Source organism: Anomaloglossus baeobatrachus, chromosome 6 (assembly GCF_048569485.1).
Source record: "Anomaloglossus baeobatrachus isolate aAnoBae1 chromosome 6, aAnoBae1.hap1, whole genome shotgun sequence".
NCBI lineage: Eukaryota > Metazoa > Chordata > Amphibia > Anura > Aromobatidae > Anomaloglossus > Anomaloglossus baeobatrachus.
The window spans coordinates 437489627-437516598 of NC_134358.1; the positions used below are offsets into that span (position 1 = coordinate 437489627).

The 26972-nt window shown below is 46.0% G+C and overlaps 1 protein-coding gene across 2 annotated transcripts in view; it reads left to right on the top strand.

Moving 5' to 3' along the window:
- Window positions 1-20063, top strand: part of GASK1A (golgi associated kinase 1A) — a 107039-nt gene extending 86976 nt beyond the window's left edge. For both annotated transcript variants that reach the window (XM_075315226.1, XM_075315227.1), the window contains exons 3-5: window positions 16085-16207; window positions 18739-18842; window positions 19306-20063. In XM_075315226.1, the coding sequence (XP_075171341.1) occupies window positions 16085-16207; window positions 18739-18842; window positions 19306-19510 (432 nt within the window). In that variant the 3' untranslated portion in view covers window positions 19511-20063. The remainder of the gene's footprint in view (window positions 1-16084; window positions 16208-18738; window positions 18843-19305) is intronic.
- Window positions 20064-26972: the final 6909 nt, after the last annotated feature.

Here is a 26972-nt window from a genome sequence, read left to right on the forward strand (position 1 = left end):
AGCGCAGCATCTCCCCTAGCAGCAGCACCACCTCAAGGCAGACCCAGGCCACAGAACTGAGCAGAGGTCCTGCAACAGCCACTCAGGAGACGCAGACCAGGATCTCCATGGCGTGTGTGATGCAGGGAGCCCGGCCAAGACAGGGCCCTAAAGACCACAGTAACAGCCCTCTACAGGCGAGCAGCCCTCTGCAGCAACGTCGTACAAAACCTGCAAGCAGTCCCACTCCAAGCCAGGCTGCAGAACAGCGCAGAAGGTCGGGGACCAGCGCCCAGGGGACCCAGACGATGATCTCGTCGGCATACCTGCTGCCAGGAGCAATGCCGGAGTGGGACCCTCGCATCTACCCTCGTGAGTAAAGGAGAAGAGATGCTGAACTGTAAATAGCCCCTGTCTGCCCCTCATTCTTTTTGAAGAAGTCCCTTGTGTTCTGCCCCTCATTCTTTTCGAAGATGACACCCTTTCCTGCTGTACTGCCCCTCATGCTTTTTGAAGACGTCACCCCCATGTTTATGTGTTACCGGGCCACTGAACTGGAATGTGGGCCCCGGTGAATGTGTATGTGTCTTATGTAACCAGGCCATTGGACTTAATGGCTGGTTGATTGTGTCGTTTTGGTGTTGAAAGGAAACGAACTGCCAGGCTACTGGACTTGTTGTAGCCAAGAAATGTATATAGTTGCACCTATTGTGCCCCCTACCAGAATTATGGGGGAAGTGCCCAAACCGTGCAATGAACTGGAAGTGCACACATAGTTTCTTTATAAGAAGTTCGCAACGTTAAAGTGATTATGCCTCCCATAAAGGGAAGAAATGTTTTATTGTTTTATGTTTTGCATACCAAAAATGTTTTGCAGTTCTCCCACATGTTTTTGTTGTTTTTCAGCCCGAGGACGTGCTGGGATTTGCTGTGGGGGAGTGTGGCGCCCCTGAGGCTTCCGTCGCCACAGGTCATTGCACCCCATCCAGCGGTGTGATGCCCCATTCTGAGAGAGGAAGAGAGTGAACTCCGGTCCCCTGGTAAATCCACACTACACCCATTGTTAGGTACATACTGGGACCAGGGAAAGTGGCAGGCAACCCTCCCATGCTGCATGCTGAGAGGGGCTGTAAGACCCATCCCTGCTCCCATAGGGTGGTAGCTTAGCAACTGGGGAGGTGGGAGGAGCCATCTGAGAGCAGACACAGGGAGGAAGGTCAAGTTTAGTTAGTTACCTCAGGGAGTGAGAGAGTGAGGAGTCAGCATGTAGTTGGAGAAGAAGAACGAGAGAAAGGAGGGAGGAGGAGGCCTGCTGGAGGCAGGCAAGGAGGAGAAAAGAAAGACAAGAAAGAAGGAAAGAAAGCTCCAAGTCAGGCAGGAGCAGAGAAACAGAAGGAGACGCTTCCTGGTGAAGATCCTGGGACCCAGAGGTCCACATGACATCACGTAGGAAACAGAAGGAGTCGCAGGGCCACGGGTAGTCCTAGAGGTACCACGAGCAGTCCTAGAGGTCCCAAGGAGAGAGGGCCTAGAGGCGCCACGGGTAGTTGTAGGCTGCGGTGGCCTGTTCCACATTAACATCGGTGGAGTGATCAAGCTGCGACAGGGGACGGTCCCTAGAGACTGGAGGAGTGCAAAGACAATCTCCAAACAGTAAAAACCGAGGCCCAGGGAAGGTTGTAGACTCCCAGGGCCAGAACCCATAGCAGACTTCCAGAAAAGGGGCAATCAGCCGACAGGTGACCCCCCAGCCTGGAGGCTGTAGTGGAGGCCAAGCCAGGTCCATCCTAACAAAGGCAAGGCTAAGGAAGACAGCAGAAGAAAGAGACACTAAGAGAAGGGCACCGGCATTCACTCTCAGAATCACCCAGAAACGGCGGAGGTCCCTGACAGTGGTCCCAGCAGTCCAAGGGTTCCTGCCAGCCTTGACAAGAACTGTGAGTAAAGAACTTGAACTGCACCCTTGGAGTGGTCTCTGTTATTTCAGCTGCATAGACACTTACAAGCACCAACTGTGCCCCGGGCATTGCTCCACCTGTGGGGAGCAGTACCACCATTGCTGCCATAACATCATCCCGGAGGCCCCACACAGCAGCGGCGGCTTAATAGCCGCATACCACAGGTGGCGTCACGAACACAAACTTTATTCATATAGACAAAAACTCTACTGACACCCACCAGGGCCACGGAGCCGGGCCCAGCCACCACTGACTACCACCGGACTAGTCCGGCCCGGCACCGGGTGTCCCACAGCCCTGGGGTGGGCGAGTCACATCCGCTGTGTCGCGGTCAGTCGTATTTTGACTGACCGCCGGGCGGGAGTAACGCAGAATGTAACGTTATTCTGGCCGTCAAAATTGACGCACTGCGCAGGAATCCGCCGCAGTCCGTCACGCTTGTAATGTATGTCTATGGTTCTGGAAACCGTCGTAATCCATCTTACGACGGAATCCAGCACTGGATTCCGTCATGCTCTACTGAGCATGCCCAGCATGTTTGGCACACCCACTGGGCTGTCCCAAACACAAACGGATCATGACTGATCCGTCAAAAAGCTGACGCACAGCGGATGCAACGGACGCAACGGATCAGTTTTTTCACAGGATTTCTGTGAAAGGAATCCTGTGAAAAACACATCCGTTGCATCAGTTGACAACTAAAAAATGACTGATCCGTAACTGACGGACCTGACGGATTTAAAACAACGGAAGTGTGAACCTAGCCTTAGGCTATATGCGCACGCTGCAGAATTGTTTCTCCAGCAAAAAATGCACCTACTTGTGGAAAAAACGTACCTACCTGCGGAAAACCGCACCAAAAACTCATGTGTTATTACCGCGGTTTTGTGCGGATTTACCGCGTTTTTGCCTGCGGTTTTTTAACATTGAACACAGAGAAAAACGTAGAAAAGAAGTGACATGCTGCTTCTTTTTGCTGCAGAAATTCTGCAGCAAAACCTGTAAGGAAAAAAAATGCAGCGTGCGCAGAGCATTTTGGATTTCTCATAGACTTTGCTGGGGAAGTACTGCATGAAGTTTATGACCACAAACCGTACCAATTCTGCAGCAAAAACATCGGCAAATCCATGTCAAAAAATGCAGTTTGTGTACAGAAGAAATGCCAAAGTGGTGAGAGCCTAAGGCCCCCTTCACACGTCCGTGTCTCCGGTACGTGCTAGGTCCGTGCCCGTATGTACCGGAGACACGGGCACACGTATACCCATTAAAATCAATGGGTATATGTGCATGCACGTGTTCTGCCAGTGGCCCGTGCCTCTGTGTGGAGCAGATGTGTGCCGTGTGCTCCACACGGATGCATGTCCGTGTTTCTCTGGCAGCATGGTCCCGCACACGTACCACACGGAAGTAGTGTGGATGCGGGTGCACGTGACTCGCACCGGAGAAACACACATGGCATTGTAAAAAAAAAAAATTACATACTCACCTCCACGGGCCCTGCAGTCTCTGCCACGGCTGTCACCTGCATCCGTCCCCCAGTGAATTTGAACAACGCGTCTTCTTCACTGGGGGCCGGAAGCAGCGCCAGCGGGGCGTGGCTTTGGCAGGACGCTGTCATTCAGCACCACAGACAGCGCCGGATGATGCAGGTGAGGCGGGGCTTTCCGTTCTCCGTGTGTTATTACGTATAACACACGGTGAACAGGAATGTGCCACAAACACGACACACGGGGAGCAAACCACCCCTTTAACACGTACGTGAAAAAACGGAACTTTTTTTCACGGACGTGTGAAGGGGGCCTAAAAAAAAAGTCTGTAGGATATTTCATGTATACACAAATAAGGAGAAATCGTAGAGCCATTTTGAAACACTTTTTCTTTTAAACACTGCAGCATTTATAAGGTAATGTTCACACTGAGTTTTTGGAGCAGAAACTGAGTGCTAACTCTCCAAATCCTCCTAAAAACTGAAAAGTCAGGAGTTTCCATTAAGTGGCTCTGTCCACACTGAGGTTTTTAGGACCTTTGGAGACAAAACAAAGGACAATTTTTCAAATACTGATCAAAGATTCAAAACTCCTCAAAAATTTGAAGGCTCTGCTCAGTTTTCTCTAGAAGAAAAAACACCTAGCAAACTCCAGAGATATGGTTATTAAAAAGGGGCATGGCGCATAGGATTCTCTAAGGGCATGTCTTTAGGCTCCTCAGCATTATTACCCTGCGAGCAATGCCTCTTGGGTAAAAAAAAAAATAGCATGAAATTAAAAATCCCATATATCCATATATCAGGGACAATATGACCCCTCTATCTCCCCAATTAAAGATGACTTGTTGCTTTGAAAAAAATTGAATTTAATTGTAAAAATCCCTGAGATCTCTTGATTATATTGCTGTTTTCCATTTTACACATCCATTGCAGAAACAAAAACAACAAATGTGAATATGTAGAATCTCTGCCAAACACAGCATCTGAGAGGGAGAAATGAAACCGTACAGTGCCAGAGAAGACTAGTGAAACATTCAGTTAGACTACAAGCAGAGATTTCACATAGTGTGCTCCGAAAGCAACAAGCGTGAATATCTCTGCAATGGAGCCACGCAGCACAATATAAAAAAGAGTGGCGGAGTCAGGGGAGCGCAGGGATTTTTACAAGGTATTTAACTCATTTTTTGTTTAGCAAGTGACCAGTCCCTAAAATACCTTTATTTCTCCTATTTATTCTTTCTAGCATGGTTTCTCCAGTTTCTATTGCATTATTCACTTTATAATAGCTCCCTGACCCCAATGCTAAACTTGTATTTAAGTCTCTAACCACCATGTGCCAGGACTACCATTGAGTTACAGAGCACCCACTTACTATGTACTATTTATAATACAGTTATCTTAAAAGGGTGATGGATGGGCCATTGGCGCATTTAGTCACAAGGATTTAGATGTGACTGCAATCCCTGCACCACCTATAGATAGGCCCTTGAATGAACATCTCCCAGACATTTCTTTCAAATTTTGGCATGTATTATAATATCGCTCTATTATAAAGGTCTTCTCCATATCTGAGATATGCATCTCTGAAGATGAGGATTAGTCACAGCTTCACTATGTCAAAAAATTGAAAGAATTTGTAATTCTGTAACAGCTGCTGTGCCCAACCCTGCCAAACTGTAGGAAAATCAGGAAAATTCAGGATAAAATGCTGCAAAATAGCAAGAAAATAATGTAATGGTGAAAAAGGCAGCAAATAGCAACCACTTTGTAGCAGGGGTGGAACAATTTCGGTCGCAGGGATCGCAATTGTGACTGGACGCGGCAGTGCAGTGGGCTCACTGGCCCCAGCCCCTGATCATGCTGGATGTGCGTCCGAACCTGCACATGCTGAAATGCATCGCGGTGCAGAGACCTGTCGGGTCCCTGTACTGCGATACACACTGCCGGCCAGACAGAAGCCGGTAGCTTTCAACTGTGTCCCAGTGACTGAGGGAGGTGCATGGCAAAAACGTCATGCGTTGCAAAAGCACTGACACTGATGAAGGCTGCCGGCCACTGTGCGCCTGCTACACAGGACGATGCTGCGTGATTTTGGGAGCGAGGGACTGTGAGTTCAATGGTGTTTTTTGCATTAGGCAGAATTAGGCAGAACAGAGACATATTTACCAGGAGGGGGGCAGTAGATACTAGGAGAGGCCCAAGATGGGGACATATACATCAGGATGGGGACATATATACACCAGGATGTGGGCTAGAATGGGGAACATATATACTAAGATAGGGTAACTACAAGTCAGGATGGGGGACATATATGCCAAAATGGGAGACATATTTACGAGGAAGGAGCCGGATGGGGGATATTAGAACAGGGTGGGGGATGCGTTTAGGGTCGCAGTGCCTAACTAAATCCCGCCCCACCTGCGGTCTGTATTAAAATACAGGTGTTCACTAACATATTAAAAGTTTAAAATACAGTTGTAAAACTAATCTCTTAGCGGAATTAATAGAAAATAATAAAACAGTGAATATTATAAAATATAACATATGTGTTTTTATATATATATATATATATATATATATATATATATATATATATATATCTATGACGGCCGGTACGTCTCGCCCCGGTTGTGCTCCCTCCATGTATAGAAAGCAACTCCACTTAAGGGTTAATGCTGTTTTCCCTGCAGGCTGAAAGGAGGGTTAAAAGGAAACAGGAAGATGGGCGTGGGTCCCTAGTGTGAGGGAGTGAACACAACTCCCTGAGTTTCTGCCAGAGAAACACATGTGTGCTGTTTTGGACTTTTGTTTGTGCAATAAACCATGTGCTGTGACCATTGGTGCCTGGATCCCGTGTCTTCTGCCGCGCAGCCGACCACGCTACCTCACAGATGGTGGAGAATGCGGGCATGCCAGCCCAGTGAGGTGTAGCATCCATCCCTGGTGACCCAGTAGCGCATGTCCTGGATTCGAGCGGCTATACTACAGCCCAAACCCGGCGACGCCATGGAGGACATACTAAAGCAGCTGGCTCAGGCTAATGCACAGCAACAACAGACCAATGCACACCTGCTCCGGTCGTTGGATCGTCAGCAGCAAGCCTTGCAATTGCAGGAACAAAGGCACCAAGAACAGATGGTTCTCCTGGCCAAGTCGATCTGTGCCGGACCGGCAGCAACAACCCCAGGACCAGGTGACGACGGCAGCGTCCGGAAAACGGTGAGACAAGCGTTGCAAAAGATGACCCAGGGGGATGATGTGGAAGCGTTCCTGGCGGTGTTTGAGCGGGTGGCCGAGCGGGAGAAGCTGCCGACCCCCCAGTGGGCTGAGGTATTGTCGCCCTATCTGACGGGGGAGCCCCAAAAAGCGTACCTGGACCTCTGTACCGAGGACGCCATAGAATGAGACCCTAAAAGCCGAAATACTTGCTCGGTTGGGGGTGAATACCTATGTACGGGCTCAGCGGGTAAATCAGTGGTTCTATGAGGAAGTCAAACCCGTACGCTCCCAGGCCTATGACTTGTTGCATCTGGTAAAGAAGTGGTTGCAGCCTGACACTCTGAGCCCTGCGCAAATGGTGGAAAGGGTAGTGGTTGATCGCTTTGTGCGCACTTTACCCGTCACCATTCAACGGTGAGTAGGACAGGGCGACCCAAGTACCCTGGACCAATTAGTGTGCCTGGTGGAGCGGCATGTGGCTACGCAGGACTTGATACGGGACACTGAGACTTTGCGTGCCGCCCGTCGGTCCGGCCCCTCCAAGCCTCGGGCCAAGGATCCACCGCTGACACCGGTGCGGGAGTCCGCTACCGTCCCGTCTGAGGCCGCGCCCGCCGTCCCTGAGGTTCGGAAGGCTATGTACCCTAAACGACAACTCGTCAAGGGGGTTTCCTTCCCTATTAGATGTTGGCGGTGCCAGCGGGTGGGACATATGGAAGCCCAGTGTCCACTCACCACGGAGCCCATGGATTGTGGGGTTACCCGGCGGGGTTCAATGTATGCTTAGGTGGTGTGTACCGTGGACCTTGTCTCCCCGGAGACTGAGCCCCACTTGTGCCAAATACAGGTGAATGGATGTCCGGTTACAGGCTTGTTGGATTCCGGAAGCTTAGTGACCCTGGTGCGATCAACCCTAAGGGCTGAAGTAAAGGCCACAGGACGTACCGTGGGGGTGGTTTGCATATATGGGGACTTCCGAGACTATCCCACGGGGATTGTCACCATCACAGCACCCTGCGGTCAGGTGCAACATGAGGTGGGACTTATGAACACTCTTCCCTATGACGTGATCCTAGGAAGGGATCTGCCATATTTTTGGACTCTATGGAAGGGGCCTCCTAAGTCCCCTCAGGTATTGGACAGTCCGGGACCTGAGCCCGACAATCCCGAATCCGGGACGCCTGCCGTAGGGGTCCCCATGATAGGGACAGAATGTGAACCCGATAGGTCGCCCCTAGAGGTATTGGCAGGAGAGGCTGAGATGGTCGAGCCCATCCCGGAGTTGGAGGCGTCCCCGGATACGTTTGGGACAGCCCAACTCCAGGACCCTACATTAATACATGCCCGGAGTCGGGTGACAGTGGTTGACGGGGTGGCACAGCTGCCCGGTGCCCAGGTAAGGTACCCCCATTTCGCTCTTAAGCAGGATTTACTCTACCGGGTAGATGAAATACGGGGCATGGGGGTAGAGAAGTTGGTGGTGCCCCAGCCGTATCGCCGGTGGGTCCTCGACTTGGCTCATAAACGCCTGATGAGTGGCCACCTAGGGGTCAAGAAAACGCAGGAGCGAATATTGCAAAGGTTCTATTGGCCCGGGGTCTTTGGGGAGGTAAAACGGTTCTGCGAAACCTGCCCGGAGTGTCAGCTTACCGCACCCCTGGCCCACTTTCGCAGTCCGTTGGTACCGTTACCCATTATAGAAGTCCCTTTTGAACAGATAGGGATGGATCTGGTGGGGCCCCTCGTAAAGTCCGCTCGAGGGCACCAACACATCCTAGTGATCGTTGATACCTCTCAGACATACTGCGGCGAAGCTTATAGCTCGGGAGTTGTTTGCTGTGTTCTGCCGGGTGGGGTTGCCCAAGAAGATCCTTACGGATCAGGGGACCCCGTTCATGTCTAAAGTGACCAAAGAGCTATGCCGGCTACTCCAGATCAAGCAGTTGCGTACGTCTGTGTATCATCCTCAAACGGACGGTTTAGTGGAGCGATTCAATAAAACCCTGAAAACCATGCTCAAAAGGGTGATTTCCAAAGACGGGAAAGACTGGGATATGATGCTTCCCTATTTGATGTTTGCCATCCGAGAGGTGCCACAGGCATCCACGGGGTTTTCGCCTTTTGAGTTGTTATACGGGCGACATCCCCGGGGATTGTTGGACCTGGCAAAGGAAACATGGGAGCAGGAGCCCACCCCCCATAAAAGTGTGATTGAACACATTTTAGGAATGCAGAACCGCATAAGCGCGGTCATGCCAATTGTGAAGGAGCATTTACAGGAGGCTCAGACCGCGCAAAGCGGCCGCTACAATAGACAAGCCACCGTGCGGACCTTTAAACCCGGGGATCGGGTGTTGGTATTGATCCCCATGGCGGAGAGTAAATTCCTGGCTCAGTGGCAAGGCCCCTACGAGATAAAGGAAAGAATCGGGGTGGTCAACTATAAGGTATTGCAGCCCGGTAGGCGGAAACCTGAACAAATATACCATGTCAACCTGTTAAAACCTTGGCAGGAACGGGAAAGCCTGATGGTTGATTTTTCCCCATCTCCCTCCTCTTCGGGTCGTTCAAACCCGGCTCCAGCGACCTCCGGAGAGGACGAACCGGAAGTAAGGATTGGAGAAGCCCTCACTAAGCAACAGAGGCGAGAGGCCAGACGGATGGTTCAGCAGAACCCCGATGTCTTCTCCAAGCTGCCTGGTAGGACAAGTCTGATACGACATGACATTGTCACCGAGCCTCACCTGAAGGTACGCCTGAAGCCATACCGGGTACCGGAGGCTTGAAGACAAACCATATCAGAGGAAGTGAAGACAATGCTACGCCTGGGGGTCATCGAAAAATCCCGGAGTGAATGGGCTAGCCCCATTGTCCTAATACCAAAACCCGATGGCTCCTTAAGGTTCTGCAATGACTTTAGGAGATTGAACGAAATATCCAAGTTCGATCTCCACCCCATGCCTCGGGTGGATGAGCTGATTGATAGGCTGGGACAGGCGCGATATTTCACCACGCTCGACCTGACCAAGGGGTACTGGCAGGTGCCACTGACGGAGTCCGCCAAGGAGAAAACCGCTTTTGTTACGCCGGAGGGTCTCTTCCACTATGTTGTCTTGCCTTTTGGGTTACATGGCGCTCCAGCCACGTTCCAGAGGTTGATGGACTTGGTGCTGGAACCCCACCAGGCGTATGCATCAGCGTACCTTGATGACATCATTATTTACAGCTCTGAGTGGCAGACCCAATTGGAACAGGTACAAGCGGTGGTGAACACGCTCCGAACAGCCGGATTGACAGCCAATCCCAAGAAATGTGCGTTGGGGCTCACGGAAGCCCGCTACTTGGGCTATGTAATAGGCCACGGAGTGATTAAGCCCCAAATTAACAAAGTTGAGGCGATCCAGAAGTGGCCTAGACCCCTGACCACGAAGCAGGTTAGGGCCTTCCTGGGTATCGTGGGGTACTACAGGAGGTTTGTAAAAAATTTTGCGGGACTATCGGCCCCCTTGACGGACCTTCTCAAAGGCAAGAAGTCCGTCATGGTGCGCTGGACTCCGCAGGCCGAGGACTCCTTCCGGGCCCTGAAGGGGGTCCTGTGCGGACAGCCCGTTCTTGTCAACCCTGATTTCCGGAAGGAGTTCGTAGTACAGACTGATGCCTCTGAGGTCGGCCTGGGGGCAGTGCTGTCTCAGGTGGTTCAGGGGGAGGAACCTTCTTAAGTAGGAAGCTCACCCCTCCCGAGCGGAATTATAGCGTAGTGGAGAAGGAGTGCCTGGCGATCAAGTGGGCCTTGGAGTCCCTACGCTATTACCTGCTGGGACGGCAGTTTCGCTTGGTGACGGATCACTCTCCGCTGGTCTGGATGAGGTCCGCCAAGGAACGGAATGCCCGGGTTACCCGGTGGTTTCTTTCTCTGCAGAACTTCTGGTTTACGGTTGAACACTGGGCCGGTAGGTTGCAGGGCAACGCCGCTGCCTTGTCCCGCGGCCCATGTTTGATGGCGGGAGTTCAACCCCGCACGCTTGAACTGAGGGGGGGGTATGTGAGACTGTGACCGGGGTTGTCTATGACGGCCGGTACGTCTCGCCCCGGTTGTGCTCCCTCCATGTATAGAAAGCAACTCCACTTCAGGGTTAATGCTGTTTTCCCTGCAGGCTGAAAGGAGGGTTAAAAGGAAACAAGAAGATGGGCGTGGGTCCCTAGTGTGAGGGAGTGAACACAACTCCCTGAGTTTCTGCCAGAGAAACACATGTGTGCTGTTTTGGACTTTTGTTTGTGCAATAAACCGTGTGCTGTGACCATTGGTGCCTGGATCCCGTGTCTTCTGCCGCGCAGCCGACCACGCTACCTCACAATATATATATATATATATATATATATATATATATATATATGTGTATATATATATGTATATAACACACTATGAAGAAAAAGACATGGATCGCACATCCCAAAAATACATTGATCTAAAAGCCGCTAGGCAAAATATTAAATAGAACATGAGGTTCTTTTGTTACCATTCTGATCAGATTGTATTAAGCCCACTGCCACGTCACGGCAAACCTCTTGAGTGGGTCCCTAACCTGACCTTTTTGTGTGGCACCGTGCACCGACCACCGCCGTAGCGACAAAGCGCCAGCAGGGCGGGCGACCTGGCGCCTCACAGCACCCATGCTGCAAGGCAAAGCCCCCAAGGCTCCAGGCCGCGCCGCCCCACCGACACCACACCACCACCACAACAGCAGCCACCACACAGCACCAGCACACAGTGAGAGGAGCTGTGCACTCACCTCCCACTGGCTCCCATATGTGAACTGGGAGCAAAAAGAAGGCTGACCCCTCTTGCAGTTTCCTGCTGATTAAAATCACCTGTGCCAAATGGGGAGAGTGCAGATCCAAGCAAAAAAAAAAAAAAGAGGGGGATAGAATGTTGTATAACACACTATGAAGAAAAAGACATGGATCGCACATCCCAAAAATACATTGATCTAAAAGCCGCTAGGCAAAATATTAAATAGAACATGAGGTTCTTTTGTTACCATTCTGATCAGATTGTATTAAGCCCACTGCCACGTCACGGCAAACCTCTTGAGTGGGTCCCTAACCTGACCTTTTTGTGTGGCACCGTGCACCGACCACCGCCGTAGCGACAAAGCGCCAGCAGGGCGGGCGACCTGGCGCCTCACAGCACCCATGCTGCAAGGCAAAGCCCCCAAGGCTCCAGGCCGCGCCGCCCCACCGACACCACACCACCACAACAGCAGCCACCACACAGCACCAGCACACAGTGAGAGGAGCTGTGCACTCACCTCCCACTGGCTCCCATATGTGAACTGGGAGCAAAAAGAAGGCTGACCCCTCTTGCAGTTTCCTGCTGATTAAAATCTGTGCTGTGTGGTGGCTGCTGTTGTGGTGGTGTGGTGTCGGTGGGGCGGCGCGGCCTGGAGCCTTGGGGGCTTTGCCTTGCAGCATGGGTGCTGTGAGGCGCCAGGTCGCCCGCCCTGCTGGCGCTTTGTCGCTACGGCGGTGGTCGGTGCACGGTGCCACACAAAAAGGTCAGGTTAGGGACCCACTCAAGAGGTTTGCCGTGACGTGGCAGTGGGCTTAATACAATCTGATCAGAATGGTAACAAAAGAACCTCATGTTCTATGTAATATTTTGCCTAGCGGCTTTTAGATCAATGTATTTTTGGGATGTGCGATCCATGTCTTTTTCTTCATAGTGTGTTATATATATGTATATATATGTTTTATTGTATAGGAGTTCCAAAAAATTACATATTTGGTATTCTCACAACCATAATAACCTGAAAAATGGAGTAAAGAAAATAAAAATTTGGCTAGTCATCAGATTCTAATGAAGTCTAGTAATTAAGGAATTAATAAATACTTGTGTTCTTTATTAATGCATCATTCTAGCTTTTTGTTTTTCAGTGTTGGAGTGGTGCTTTTATCTGAGATCCCTGCCCCTTGTAATACACTGTGTGCAGAATTATTAGGCAAGTTGTATTTTTGAGGATTTTTTTATTATTGATCAACAATTATGTTCTCAATCAACCCAAAAAAACTCATAAATATCAAAGCTTAATATTTTTGGAAGTTGGGAGTGGGGTTGTTTTAGATTTGGCTATCTTAGGAGGATATTTGTTTGTGCAGAATTATTAGTCAAGTTAATAAAAAAAAATATATTCCCATCTCACTTGTTTATTTTCACCAGGTTAAAAAATATAACTGCACAAAATTTAGAAATAAACATTTCTGACATGCAAAAATAAAACCCCAAAAAATTAGTGACCGATATAGCTACCTTTCTTTATGATGACACTCAACAGCCTACCATCCATACATTCTGTCAGTTGCTTGATCTGTTTACGATCAACATTGCATGCAGCAGCCACCACAGCCTCCCAGACACTGTTCCGAGAGGTGTACTGTTTTCCCTCCCTGTAGATCTTACATTTTATGAGGGACCACAGGTTCTCTATGGGGTTCAGATCAGGTGAACAAGGGGCTATGTCATTATTTTTTCATCTTTTAGACCTTTACTGGCCAGCCACGCTGTGGAGTAGTTGGATGCATGTGATGGAGCATTGTCCTGCATGAAAATTATGTTGTCCTGCATGAAAATTATGTTGTCTTGAACGATACCGATTTCTTCCTGTACCACTGCTTGAAGAAGTTGTCTTCCAGAAACTGGCAGCAGGTCTGGGAGTTGAGCTTCACTCCATCCTCAACTCGAAAAGGTCCCACAAGTTCATCTTTGATGATACCAGCCCATACCAGTACCCCACTCCACCTTGCTGGCGTCTGAGTCGGAGTGGAGCTCTCTGCCCTTTACTGATCCAGCCTCTGGCCCATCCATCTGGCCCATCAAGAGTCACTCTCATTTCATCAGTCCATAAAACCTTTGAAAAATAAGTCTTAAGATATTTCTTGGCCCAGTCTTGATGTTTTATCTTGGTATGGTATGATATGGCACACCTTGTGCTTGTTGATACTCCAGTAACGTTGCAGCTCTGAAATATGGCCAAACTGGTGGCAAATGGCATCTTGGCAGCTTCATGCTTGATTTTCCTCAATTCATGGGCTGTTATTTTGCGCCTTTTTTTCCCAATACGCTTATTGCGACCCTGTTGGCAAATTATCATGAAACGCTTGATTGTTCGGTGATCACGCTTCAAATGTTTGGCAATTTCAAGACTGCTGCATCCCTCTGCAAGATATCTCACAATTTTGGACTTTTCAGAGCCCGTCAAATCTCTCTTCTGACCCATTTTACCAAAGGAAAGGAAGTTGCCTAATAATTAAGCACACCTTATATAGGGTGTTGATGTCATTACACCACACCCCTCCTCATTACAGAGATGCACATCACCTGATTTACTTAATTGGTAGGCTTTCAAGCCTATTCAGCTTGGAGTAGGACAACATGTATAAAAATTATCATGTGATCAAAATACTCATTTGCCGAATAATTCTGCACACAGTGTGTGCTCACCCTCTGGCATTTTCACCTTTTACTGATCCACTCTGGTCCCACGGTGCCATCTTGTTACTTGTTACTGTAGGCTTGTCAAAGCGCCGGCTGCCGGTGCGAAACAGCTGTCGTCTGTGTGTCCCGTGTCTCCCTCTCCCCCTCCTTCCTAGGATGTTTTTCCTTTTCTTATAAGAATAAATGTGAATTTTTCTGCAAGAAAAAACTGGTGAGTGCCTTCCATCCTTACATTTTTTATGCTGATTGTTTTACGCTTTTTCTATGAAGTTGCACCGCTAGTTGCAGATCCTTACTTAGGAGTTAAAAGTCTGCTCACCGAGACAGGTGAATGAGGCGCAGTGATTGCTAGCTGGAAGTTAGTGCTCGGCTTTCTTTCTATTTTGGCTGCCATCTTGTTACTGTAATTTCTAACCTCCTGGTAGTCTGACGTTATGTCACAATGCAAGTCTATGAGAGCCAGAATGAGGCCAAAATGAGGCTCTCATAGATTTGCATTAAAGAATGATCTCCAATTTGCTCCATCAAACACTGGAGCTGCCAGCAGATTATAAACTACAGAAGACCAACAGGAGTGGCGGTGGTAGAGGGTGAAGATGGCAGCTGGTAAGTATAAGACTATCATAAGCATAGTAAAGTAGTAAAGCTCCAGTATTGATAATACTTGGCTGCATTGTCATCAACTATAACATAGAAGATATTTTTCACTAATTGGAAACTATGATCAAGGACATAAGAACATCTGAAGATGGGGTTTATTATTCTGAGTTTACCAGCTTGATTGACTAAATAACTCTGGTCCTTCAATGAATTAACACATGGATACCCAATGTATGTATTAAGTCTTCATATATTATTTTAAATCAGACTACTTTTATGTGGGTGAACATAAAGGTATTGGGTGTATATCAATCAGACCTGCTCTATGTATTCATACAAGTCATTATAGGGAGAAAAATAAAGCCTTAATAGGATCCATCAACAGGAGACTACATGCAGGTAGATAAGAGATTACTTCTTACACTACACAGAGCAAGGCCTCATTTAGTTGTGTTGTTTCAGGCTCGTTTTTGAAACTTGAAACTTTAGAATACCACTTTAAAAGTTATCTTCTATACAAAGTATAGGGGATAACTTTCCGATTGCTGGGGGACCCCCACCGATCTCAATCTATGAAGAGTCATGACCGAATGGAGCAGAGGTCGATCTTGTGCTTCTCCATTCATTCTAATAGGAGCACTGAAGATCAGCCGAGCGCTGCACTCGAGAGCCTTTATCAATTCCATTAATACTAATGGAGCGGTAGTGCGCAATATGTCTGCTCCATTCAGCTGTGAAGAGTTCAGATAGATTTTCAGGATTGGTGATGGCCACAGTGGTTGGACCCCAAGCGATTGGAAACTTATCCTCTGTCCAGCAGATAGGGGATAACTATTAAACTTCAGAACGCCCCTTTAAAAAGCGACCATTGCTGAAAACTGAAGTATTATATGGTGACCAGTCCATTAACTAGCTAATCAAATATCAAAAGGATGGCTTCAGTCACTTTCACAGAGTTTCTCACCATTTTTACTCAAAAAACAAGGTCCTGAACAGATGACCCACCTCTCCATGGTATTGTCACGCCCTATTAGGGTAGGAGACAACTCCTTTAACAGCCCAATAATTGCCTAAAATGTGACTGCGCCCACGATGCATGTCAGATCCACAATTAGTTCAGATATGTATGAAATGTTTGCAGTGTAACTATACTTGTCATCTTTAGGACAGGAGTAAATTGTTGAGTTCCATACATAAGTATTTGCTGGCACATCATGGTGATTCTGCTAAGCAGATATACTAAATATTTGACCTGATCACTGTGAAAATCTGACTGACATACTAAGGTATCGTGTAGAATTACATTGGGATCTCTACTAACCAGTTACTTTCAATGTCATCCTCTATCAGGTTCAGGATCGACTAGACAGATATTGCTGTGGATTTAACCCTGAGCCGACGGAGTCCTGTGTGGAGGAACTGCTGCATGACAAATGTCGCAACCAGAATGAACTTATTTTAGTACATATCCTTGTAAGTGTTCACATTATGTAAGTCTAAGGCTGCTCTGATGATCACCAGCAATACATTGCCTTTGCCACAGTATGGGTGCTGTTACGCTCTTGTCTGAACTCTCTCCCATGACCACTGCCTCTAGCAACGTTACGCTTGCACCACCAATGGCATTGGAGAATGTAAGCATGTTCACTGTCACATGGTTACATTAGTCTGGCTGGCACTCCTTGTCCCGCCTAGACAGTGTGTCTATATCTTGCTGTAGGGTGTTTGTTACATGTTGAAATCAGCTCCCTGCTGTGAGCCTTGAGTAGAGTCACTTCCCATTTAAACCACCAGCAGCTAAATCTACTAGTTATAAGTTATACCTTCCCTGGTTCACTCTTATTCCAAGAGGTAGAGCAGAAAGCAGGTTTCAAAATCCGCGCCAGACCACAGAGAATCCAGATGCTTGTTAGTAAATCCTTTCTTTATTTATTTTTTACACAGGTCTACGTGTTTCGAGGACACATCAATCCTCATCATCAGGACAAAGTACAAAGAAAAACTAGCCAGATAGTCTTTCTTTGTACTTTGTCCTGATGATGAGGACGGATATGTCCTCAAAACGCGTAGACCTGTGTAAAAAATAAATAAAGAAAGGATTTACTAACAAGCATCTGGATTCTCTGTGGTCTGGCGCGGATTTTGAAACCTGCTTTCTGCTCTACCTCTTGGAATATATCTACACTGCGGGACCGCTGCCTTCTACATCTACTACGTGTCTTCATAGGGGTTGTGACTTGCACAACCCCTTCAGGTGAGTGTACTAACCCACACTTGCCCCCATGTGTCATACCGGGTAAGACCCTATTTTGCGCCTTTTTTTCCACAGTTATCCTCATCCCTGGTTCACTCTTGTTACTTTGCTCCTGCTCAGGATTCCTGTCCTTGACTTGTATTTTTACTAGCTCTAGATATTGTGCCTGACCTTGACCTCTTGGTTCTGACTATTGTTTGCCAGCCCATTTCACCGGAAAGCAGCCACTCTGTAGACACAACCCAGGGTGCCCTGCATAAGTCCAGATGTCTGTATAGGCGTTACAGGGTGAAGGCCAGGATTCTCTTGAGACCTGTTAGACGGAGTGGCTTGCATAATGTCTGTCTTTGGAAGTCCTTTTAAAGGTAACCAATCACCAGGATTTTCGTATATAAGCTAAATCCAGTGCTATACTGGCACTATCAGGCTGCTTATCTACATACCTTTAGTGGTCAGCTCAGATGTTTAGGTTTTTAAATCCAAGAAAGTGAAGTTTGTAAAATGAGCAGCTTCTTGAGTGACAGCTGCACTGGAGCAGATCATATATTCATAGTTATCTCCTCCCTCTGTTATAATTAGCATAAGTATTATACAAACGACTAACTTTGTCTGTGGAAGGACCTGTGGGAGGTCATACCCATGTGACCTGGTATCCAGCTTTGGTGGCTGAGGCCCCGCCCCTTCTGGTCACATGGCTATGACCTCACCACAGGTCCTGCTAGACAAAGTGAGTCATTTATATAATACTTATGTTAATTCTAACAGAGGGAGGAGATAACTATGAATATATGATCTGCTCTTCTGCAATTGTCACTCAAGAAGCTGCTCATTTTACAAACTTCACTTTCTTGGATTTCAAAACCCATGCATCTGAGCTGACCACTACAGATATGTATAGAATCAGCCTGATAGTGCCAGCATAGCACTGGCTTTAGGTTATATACGAAAATCCTGGTGATTGGTTCCCTTTAAGAGCTACCAACCTTCCACTAACAGAGCTTCATTGCAGGTGCTGTGTGAAGTACTCTCTGTTGGCATCTCCCATCCATATGTCTTGTTGTCATAAAGTATAAAAAAAACACCTCCTTCATATATAGATAAATACAAGTGCTATAAGTTGGCCAAATCCTTCCATACAATGGTCTCACATAAAAAGCTATAAACTGCCATCACCACCATGCACTGCTGTATATAAATGGTGCTTATTGGGCTCAAATAAAACCAACACGCTGTGACAAATTAAGGCTCCATACGAAAAGTAGTGAACAGTGCTCTACAGAGTCCAACAAATACTGTTATATAAATGTTAAGAGCTTATTACCAACATTTCACAGCCCCATTCTCGGGTCCCATTGAATAGAGAAGAGCTGCTAATCAGTGCTGGGGGCATGGCTGCAGCAGGATTCACATGGGCTGCTAGTCCGACAATGATAATCTCCTGCTGATAAACCACTCATCGTATTGAAACCACAGCACATAGCCTAATAAGTGACACATCTCTGAAATCAGTGTCTCTGCCCTTACCTCTTGCTGCCCTCAGATTAAAAAGCAAAAGCCTGCTGATAGATTCCAGTAAGCTTCTTGGTGATCACAAGCCTCAGGTGCCAAGTGATTTGTGATGGTAATTTAAGCCTGAGTGTTTGCACACCCCTATAACTGTTGTGTGGGAGAATTTGCCATTCAGAATTCTGAAATACAACTAAATATATTATTCCATTAATACTCATAATTGCTTTGCTTTTTTTTTTAGGTTCGTCATAGTGACCCTTCTCACTTAGTTTACATTGACAATGCTGGGAGACCTAATCACCCGCATGATAATCTGAACTTTAGGCTTTTGCAAGGGATTGATGGGTAAGATATATTTATTTGTTGTTATATGCATGTAATCATTTTATATTTTTTCTAGATATATTTACATACATATTTATATATTATTTATATATTTAGACATATTTTTAGTTTTTATCATCCCTATATTTTGAAAGCCTTTCAGTCAACATAACCATATGGGCTTGTTTTTTGCGGGATGAATTGTATTTTTAATTGCCTTTATTTTAGTGTATATACAATACATTATTTACCTTGTTTATTTTTCTATTGGGGTACAAAACAAAAGGAATTTAGTTTCAACCAAATCTGCATCATTATGAAGGTTGTAGAATGTTTTTGTTTTTTTTATAATTAGATCTTATATTCTAAAACTACAACTAGCTGAGCTAGAATGCCGCATCACCACAGCCGAGCCATATCCATAGATAGAGCCTTTAGGACATTGCCACACAATCACTAAAATGTTATTATTACACCTTTTTAGGTTCCCTGAATCTGCAGTGCAAGTGCTACAGTCGGGATGTTTACAGACTATGCTATTAAGGTCACTGGAGGTGGACCACATCTTCTGGAGCAGCCATGGAGGCTTCCAGGGAGTAAAGAAATTAGTTGAAATCATTGATCAGAGAGGACAGATTCTTTTGAAATACATAGAAAAACACTCGATACCACTTATTTCTCATCTATAACTATCTGCTCAACATCAAGAACTGGAAAATGTGAAACCATCATGAGAACCAACAGCGAAAAGAAATCAAAGCTGCCCGAAAAAACTATAAAAGGATGAAGAGGAAAAAATAAACTATAAACTATATACCACAAATCCAAGCGCCAGTGTCAGATTGTGTGATAAATGATATTCATTGCTGTATCTGTGAAAACAGGCCTGTGTCACTGTAAATTCATACATTTTCTTTGTACTAAACTGCATATGCAAAGTTCCCACCATGATTGTTTGGTGCATTTTTGATGCTGCAGATTTTCTGCATCAGTTTTTGTCATTAGCAATCAGTTAAAAATAGTTTACTTGAGGTTACTTGTTTTTTTTTTTCATTGCATTTCAGCGCGTTCTTTTACATGTTTTTTTTTAATCATGTTTTTCAGTTGTGGTTTTTGTCTCTTTTGTTATGTCATTAGTGATGAGTGAGCACTACCATACTCGGGTGCTCAGTACTAGTGATGAGTGAGCACTACCATACTCGAGTGCTCGGTACTAGTGATGAGTGAGCACTACCATGCTCGAGTACTCAGTACTAGTGTTGAGTGATCACTGCCGTGCTTGAATGCTTGGTACTAGTGATGAGTGAGCACTACTATGCTCGGGTGCTCAGTACTAGTGATGAGTGAGCACTACCATGCTCAAGTGCTCAGTACTAGTGATGAGCGGGCACTACCATGCTCGAGTGCTCAGTACTAGTGATGAGTGAGCACTACCATGCTCGGGTGCTCAGTACTAGTGATGAGTGAGCACTACCATGCTCGGGTGCTTGGTAATAGTGATGAGCGGGCACTACCATGCTCAAGTGCTTGGTACTAGTGATGAGCGGGCACTACCATGCTCCAGTGCTCGGTACTAGTGATGAGCGGGCACTACCATGCTCGAGTGCTCAGTACTAGTGATGAGTGATCACTGCCGTGCTCGAGTGCTCGGTACTAGTGACGAGTGAGCACTACCATGCTCGGGTGCTCAGTACTAGTAATGATTGAGCACTACCATGCTCGAGTGCTTGGTACTAGTGATGAGTGAGCACTACCATTCTCGGGTGCTCAGTACTAGTGATGAGTGAGCACTACCATGCTCGGGTGCTTGGTAATAGTGATGAGCGGGCACTACCGTGCTCGGTACTAGTGATGAGCAGGCACTACCATGCTCCAGTGCTCGGTACTAGTGATGAGCGGGCACTACCATGCTTGGGTGCTTGGTACTAGCGATGAGTAAGAACTACCATGATTGGGTGCTCAGTACTGGTCATGAGTGAGCACTACCATGCTTGGGTGCTTAGTACTAGCAATGAGTGAGAACTACCATGCTTGGGTGCTCGGTACTAGCGATGAGTGAGAACTAGCATGCTTGGGGGCTCGGTACTAGTCTTAAGTAAGGACTACCATGCTTGGGTGCTCAGTATTCAAAATGAGCAGGTTGGACGCTTGCGCGGGCTGGATTTGAGTACTGAGTATAATGCAAGTCAATGGGCAACTTGAGCATTTTTCCAGAAGATCTTCCAGAAAAATGCTTGAGTTCCCCCTTGACTTCTAAAATAATAAATCCCAGACAATTTAATGGAACTGTTATATTCAGATTTTTACACATGGAAATAAATACACAGCAGAATAGTGTATAAAATACTCATCGTGGGAACTTAACTTTACGCTATGTTCACATAACTGGATTTTTTACCCCAATGTTTTCCGTGAAAAAAGCTGAAATCTCACAGACAGCAGCCAGACCAATGATATTCAATGCATGTGCGGAAAAAAATAGCAGAATGCACCTTTCTTTTCTGTATAGTCCATTCAAGTCTATGTGTGCACAAACCAAATCTGATCTGATCCGGATCATCCGTATAACATCCGATGTGTAGGGAATGGATACATTGTGATTATTAACAAAAGTGATTGTATTTGGTGTTGTAACTGTGAATCACTGCTGATGTAGAAGAACTATTGCCATACGGATGACAGGGACTTATTTTTTTTTTACACACTCGTGAGAACTTACCCTTATAATTACTGATGGGCAAGCACTAAAAAATGTGTTTTTAGTGTGTTTCCATTGCGGGAAAAATGCACTACGAATGCAAGTTACTTAAAACATGACATACCAACATGAGACAAAATACCGCAGAATGGGTTCAGAAATAGTGCAACATAAAAAACGCCCCAAAAGCTTTTCGTGGGAACATAGCCTTAGATTTCCTTCATACGTTTTTTGTTTCTTGCAGTTTTTTGTTAGGCTTGTAAATCAAAAAGGCTTTATATTTTATGACATTTTTGCAACATTCTTTAGTAGCATTTATTTGTCTCAATTCTATGGAAAACTGCCTGAAAAAAAAACAAACAAAGAAAGCACCAAAGCTGGAGCAACAGAAACAGACCCCCCCACCCACCCACACTCCCGGCCAACATAGGGTAGCTTACAGAAGTTGTCTGGCTGTAGGGCGAGGATGACAGGCAGAGGTAGCCATGCATACAGGGGTTAAGGTGCCGCAGCGCAGCCAGCGGTTAAGCTCATGCCTGCCGGTCCTTACTCCACTTGAATGGGAACTTCTGTGCCGTTCTCATTGGGCGCCACTCACATACTGAGACAGAGGACGACACAATTGGGAATAATTTTCTAGCAACTCCACTTTACCTTTTCAGTCCAAAACAATACTTGACACATTCCCTTTCAGGGCGCCAAACTTGTTCCACAGGGGTTCTTCACAGTTACAGCAAACAAGGCACCCAAATCGGTCCCACAAGGGTTCTTCACAGTTACAGTAAACAGAGCACCAACATTGGTCCCACATGGGTTCTCTACAGTTACAGCATCACAGTCTAATTTGGAAGCCGGCGCTTCCCTGGCACCTGTGTACTCTCGGGCATCACTAGGCCCCTCATTTCCCTAACAGATGTCACTCTAGCACTGGCCAATTCATTGCAGCTCCTAAGCCCTTCTATCCCACCCACAGGGACCTGCGTCTTGCACAGAAGGGACTTACAGCATAGTCTTCGCCGGCTTTTGCTCTGGCTGGGACCAGACATACCCTTCTCCAGATGGCGCAACCGGCTGTCACTCACCAGGGGGGTTCTTTGGGTATCCACAGCAGGGGAACGGTCGGCTTCCTGACCATCCAGACGGTGCCCACAGCAGGGGATGGGGTTCGGACAATGCTCCAGTAACAGGATCCCTCGTTCTGACGATCAAAATTGGCCCATCGGGGCCACTAATTCTACGAGGCCAGGCCTATACCACACACAGGTGTGTACACTTGTACGACCCCGGACTCTCCTAACAATTTTCCACTGCGACTACCTTTTGTCCCTCCGTGTCATTTTACTGTTTGGCCATGGAAGTGGCCAAGCACACCATGGCCCTCTTGTGACCAAACAGTAAAATGACAGGACAAAATAAAATAACATTTCAAAACCATAGTCGAACAAGTTGCAGCCAGCCTGCAGGTCTGGGATGGGCAGAGCCCAGCACCCCTCTTACACGGCCACAAAATATATGCAGTATATTTTTTAAGCTAATCTGGGCTGTATTGTCATTGTCATATAAAACATCCCTATATTATTATTTTTTTGTTTCTAATTTTTGATCCTCTTGAATTTTCACTTTATTCTCTGCAACTACTTTATTTACCTGCAGCTCAACCAAACATGACATGTTTGACTGCCGAACTTCACAGTCACAGCTGGCACCACCCAGCCTCAGTGTCCAGCCACGCCCTCTTCACACTCATTGTGTATACTGTATAGCACCTGATGGGAGTCTATAGTAGATATATACACCATGTGTGTATGGTCAAAGAGAAGAAAAAAACCAGCTCACCCTTTCAGGAGATTAGAGTGTCAGCCAAGAACGGTGCACGGACTTTTTGTAGTTAGACCTTACTACCACGAATTGCAGGGAGGAGGAGATAATCCAGCATCCAGATATCTAGACTAAGGACATATACGTCCGAAACGCGTCCTCCCCTTTTTACACCTGCTATGATGCGTTTTTAATGCAACCATGGAACATGGAATTTTAATGAAATTTTGAATAAAATCTGATGTTTTAAATTTCTGGAACTGGATGCTGGATTATCTCCTCCTCCCTACCATGTGTGTATGGTGTATATATATATATATATATATATATATATATATATATATACAGTCAGGGCCAGAAATATTTGGACAGTGACACAAGTTTTGTTATTTTAGCTGTTTACAAAAACATGTTCAGAAATACAATTATATATATAATATGGGCTGAAAGTGCACACTCCCAGCTGCAATATGAGAGTTTTCACATCCAAATCGGAGAAAGGGTTTAGGAATCATAGCTCTGTAATGCATAGCCTTCTCTTTTTCAAGGGACCAAAAGTAATTGGACAAGGGACTCTAAGGGCTGCAATTAACTCTGAAGGCGTCTCCCTCGTTAACCTGTAATCAATGAAGTAGTTAAAAGGTTTGGGGTTGATTACAGGTGTGTGGTTTTGCATTTGGAAGCTGTTGCTGTGACCAGACAACATGCGGTCTAAGGAACTCTCAATTGAGGTGAAGCAGAACATCCTGAGGCTGAAAAAAAGGAAAAAATCCATCAGAGAGATAGCAGACATGCTTGGAGTAGCAAAATCAACAGTCGGGTACATTCTGAGAAAAAAGGAATTGACTGGTGAGCTTGGGAACTCAAAAAGGCCTGGGCGTCCACGGATGACAACAGTGGTGGATGATCGCCGCATACTCTCTTTGGTGAAGAAGAACCCGTTCACAACATCAACTGAAGTCCAGAACACTCTCAGTGAAGTAGGTGTATCTGTCTCTAAGTCAACAGTAAAGAGAAGACTCCATGAAAGTAAATACAAAGGGTTCACATCTAGATGCAAACCATTCATCAATTCCAAAAATAGACAGGCCAGAGTTAAATTTGCTGAAAAACACCTCATGAAGCCAGCTCAGTTCTGGAAAAGTATTCTATGGACAGATGAGACAAAGATTAACCTGTACCAGAATGATGGGAAGAAAAAAGTTTGGAGAAGAAAGGGAACGGCACATGATCCAAGGCACACCACATCTTCTGTAAAACATGGTGGAGGCAACGTGATGGCATGGGCATGCATGGCTTTCAATGGCACTGGGTCACTTGTGTTTATTGATGACATAACAGCAGACAAGAGTAGCCGGATGAATTCTGAAGTGTACCGGGATATACTTTCAGCCCAGATTCAGGCAAATGCCGCAAAGTTGATCGGACGGCGCTTCATAGTACAGATGGACAATGACCCCAAGCATACAGCCAAAGCTACCCAGGAGTTCATGAGTGCAAAAAAGTGGAACATTCTGCAATGGCCAAGTCAATCACCAGATCTTAACCCAATTGAGCATGCATTTCACTTGCTCAAATCCAGACTTAAGACGGAAAGACCCACAAACAAGCAAGACCTGAAGGCTGCGGCTGTAAAGGCCTGGCAAAGCATTAAGAAGGAGGAAACCCAGCGTTTGGTGATGTCCATGGGTTCCAGACTTAAGGCAGTGATTGCCTCCAAAGGATTCGCAACAAAATATTGAAAATAAAAATATTTTGTTTGGGTTTGGTTTATTTGTCCAATTACTTTTGACCTCCTAAAATGTGGAGTGTTTGTAAAGAAATGTGTACAATTCCTACAATTTCTATCAGATATTTTTGTTCAAACCTTCAAATTAAACGTTACAATCTGCACTTGAATTCTGTTGTAGAGGTTTCATTTCAAATCCAATGTGGTGGCATGCAGAGCCCAACTCGCGAAAATTGTGTCACTGTCCAAATATTTCTGGACCTAACTGTATATATATATATTTATATTTATTTATGCTGTAGATATATATATATATATATATATATAGTACAGACCAAAACTTTGGACACACCTTCTTACTCAAAGGGTTTTCTTTATTTTCATGACTCTGAAAATTGTAGATTCACATTGAAGGCATCAAAACTATGAATTAACACATGTGGAATGAAATACTTAACAAAAAAGTGTGAAACAACTAAAAATATGTCTTATATTCTAGGTTCTTCAAAGTATCCACCTTTTTCTTTGATTACTGCTTTGCACACTCTTAGCATTCTCTTGATTAGCTTCAAGAAGTAGTCACCGGAAATGGTTTTCACTTCACAGGTGTGCCCTGTCAGGTTTATTAAGTGGGATTTCTTGCCTTATAAATGGGGTTGGGGCCATCAGTTGTGTTGTACAGAAGTCTGGTGGATACACAGCTGATAGTCCTACTGAATAGACTGTTAGAATTTGCATTATGGCAAGAAAAAAGCAGCTAAGTAAAGAAAAACGAGTGGCCATCATTACTTTAAGAAATGAAGATCAGTCAGTCCGAAAAATTGGGAAAACTTTGAAAGTGTCCCCAAATGCAGTGGCAAAGACCATCAAATGCTGCAAAGAAACTGGCTTCACATGAGGACCGCCCCAGGAAAGGAAGACCAGGAGTCACCTCTGCTGCGGAGGATAAGTTTATCCGAGTCACCAGCCTCAAAAATCTCAGGTTAACAGCAGCTCAGATTAGAGACCAGGTCAATGCCACACAGAGGTCTAGCAGCAGACACATCTCTAGAACAACTGTTAAGAGGATACATTGTGCAGCAGGCCTTCATGGTAAAATAGCTGCTAGGAAACCACTGCTAAGGACAGGCAACAAGCAGAAGAGACTTGTTTGGGCTAAAGAACACAAGGAATGGACATTAGACCAGTGGAAATCTGTGCTTTGGTCTGATGAGTCCAAATTTGAGATCTTTGGATCCATCCACCGTGTCTTTGTGTGATGCAGAAAAGGTGAACGGATGGACTCAACATGCCTAGTTCCCACCGTGAAGCATGGAGGAGGAGGTGTGATGGTGTGGGGGTGCTTTGCTGGTGACACTGTTGGGGATTTATTAAAAGTTGAAGGCATACTGAAGCAGCATGGCTACCACAGCAGCGGCATGCTATTCCATCCGATTTGCGTTTAGTTGGAGTATCATTTAGTTTTCAACAGGACAATGACCCCAAACACACCTCCAGGCTGTGTAAGGGCTATTTGACTAAGAAGGAGAGTGATGGGGTGCTACGCCAGATGACCTGACTTCCACAGTCATCAGACTTGAACCCAATCGAGATGGTTTGGGGTGAGCTGGACCGCAGAGTGAAGGCAAAAGGGCCAACAAGTGCTAAGCATCTCTGGGAACTCCTTCAAGACTGTTAGAAAACCATTTCCGGTGACTACCTCTTGAAGCTAATCAAGAGAATGCCAAGAGTGTGCAAACCAGCAATCAAAGCAAAAGGTGGCTACTTTGAAGAACCTAGAATATAAGACATATTTTCAGTTGTGTCACACTTTATGTTAAGTATTTCACTCCACATGTTTTAATTCATAGTTTTGATGCCTTCAATGTGAGAAAATCAGAAAAACTGTTAATTTTGCAGCGGTCTC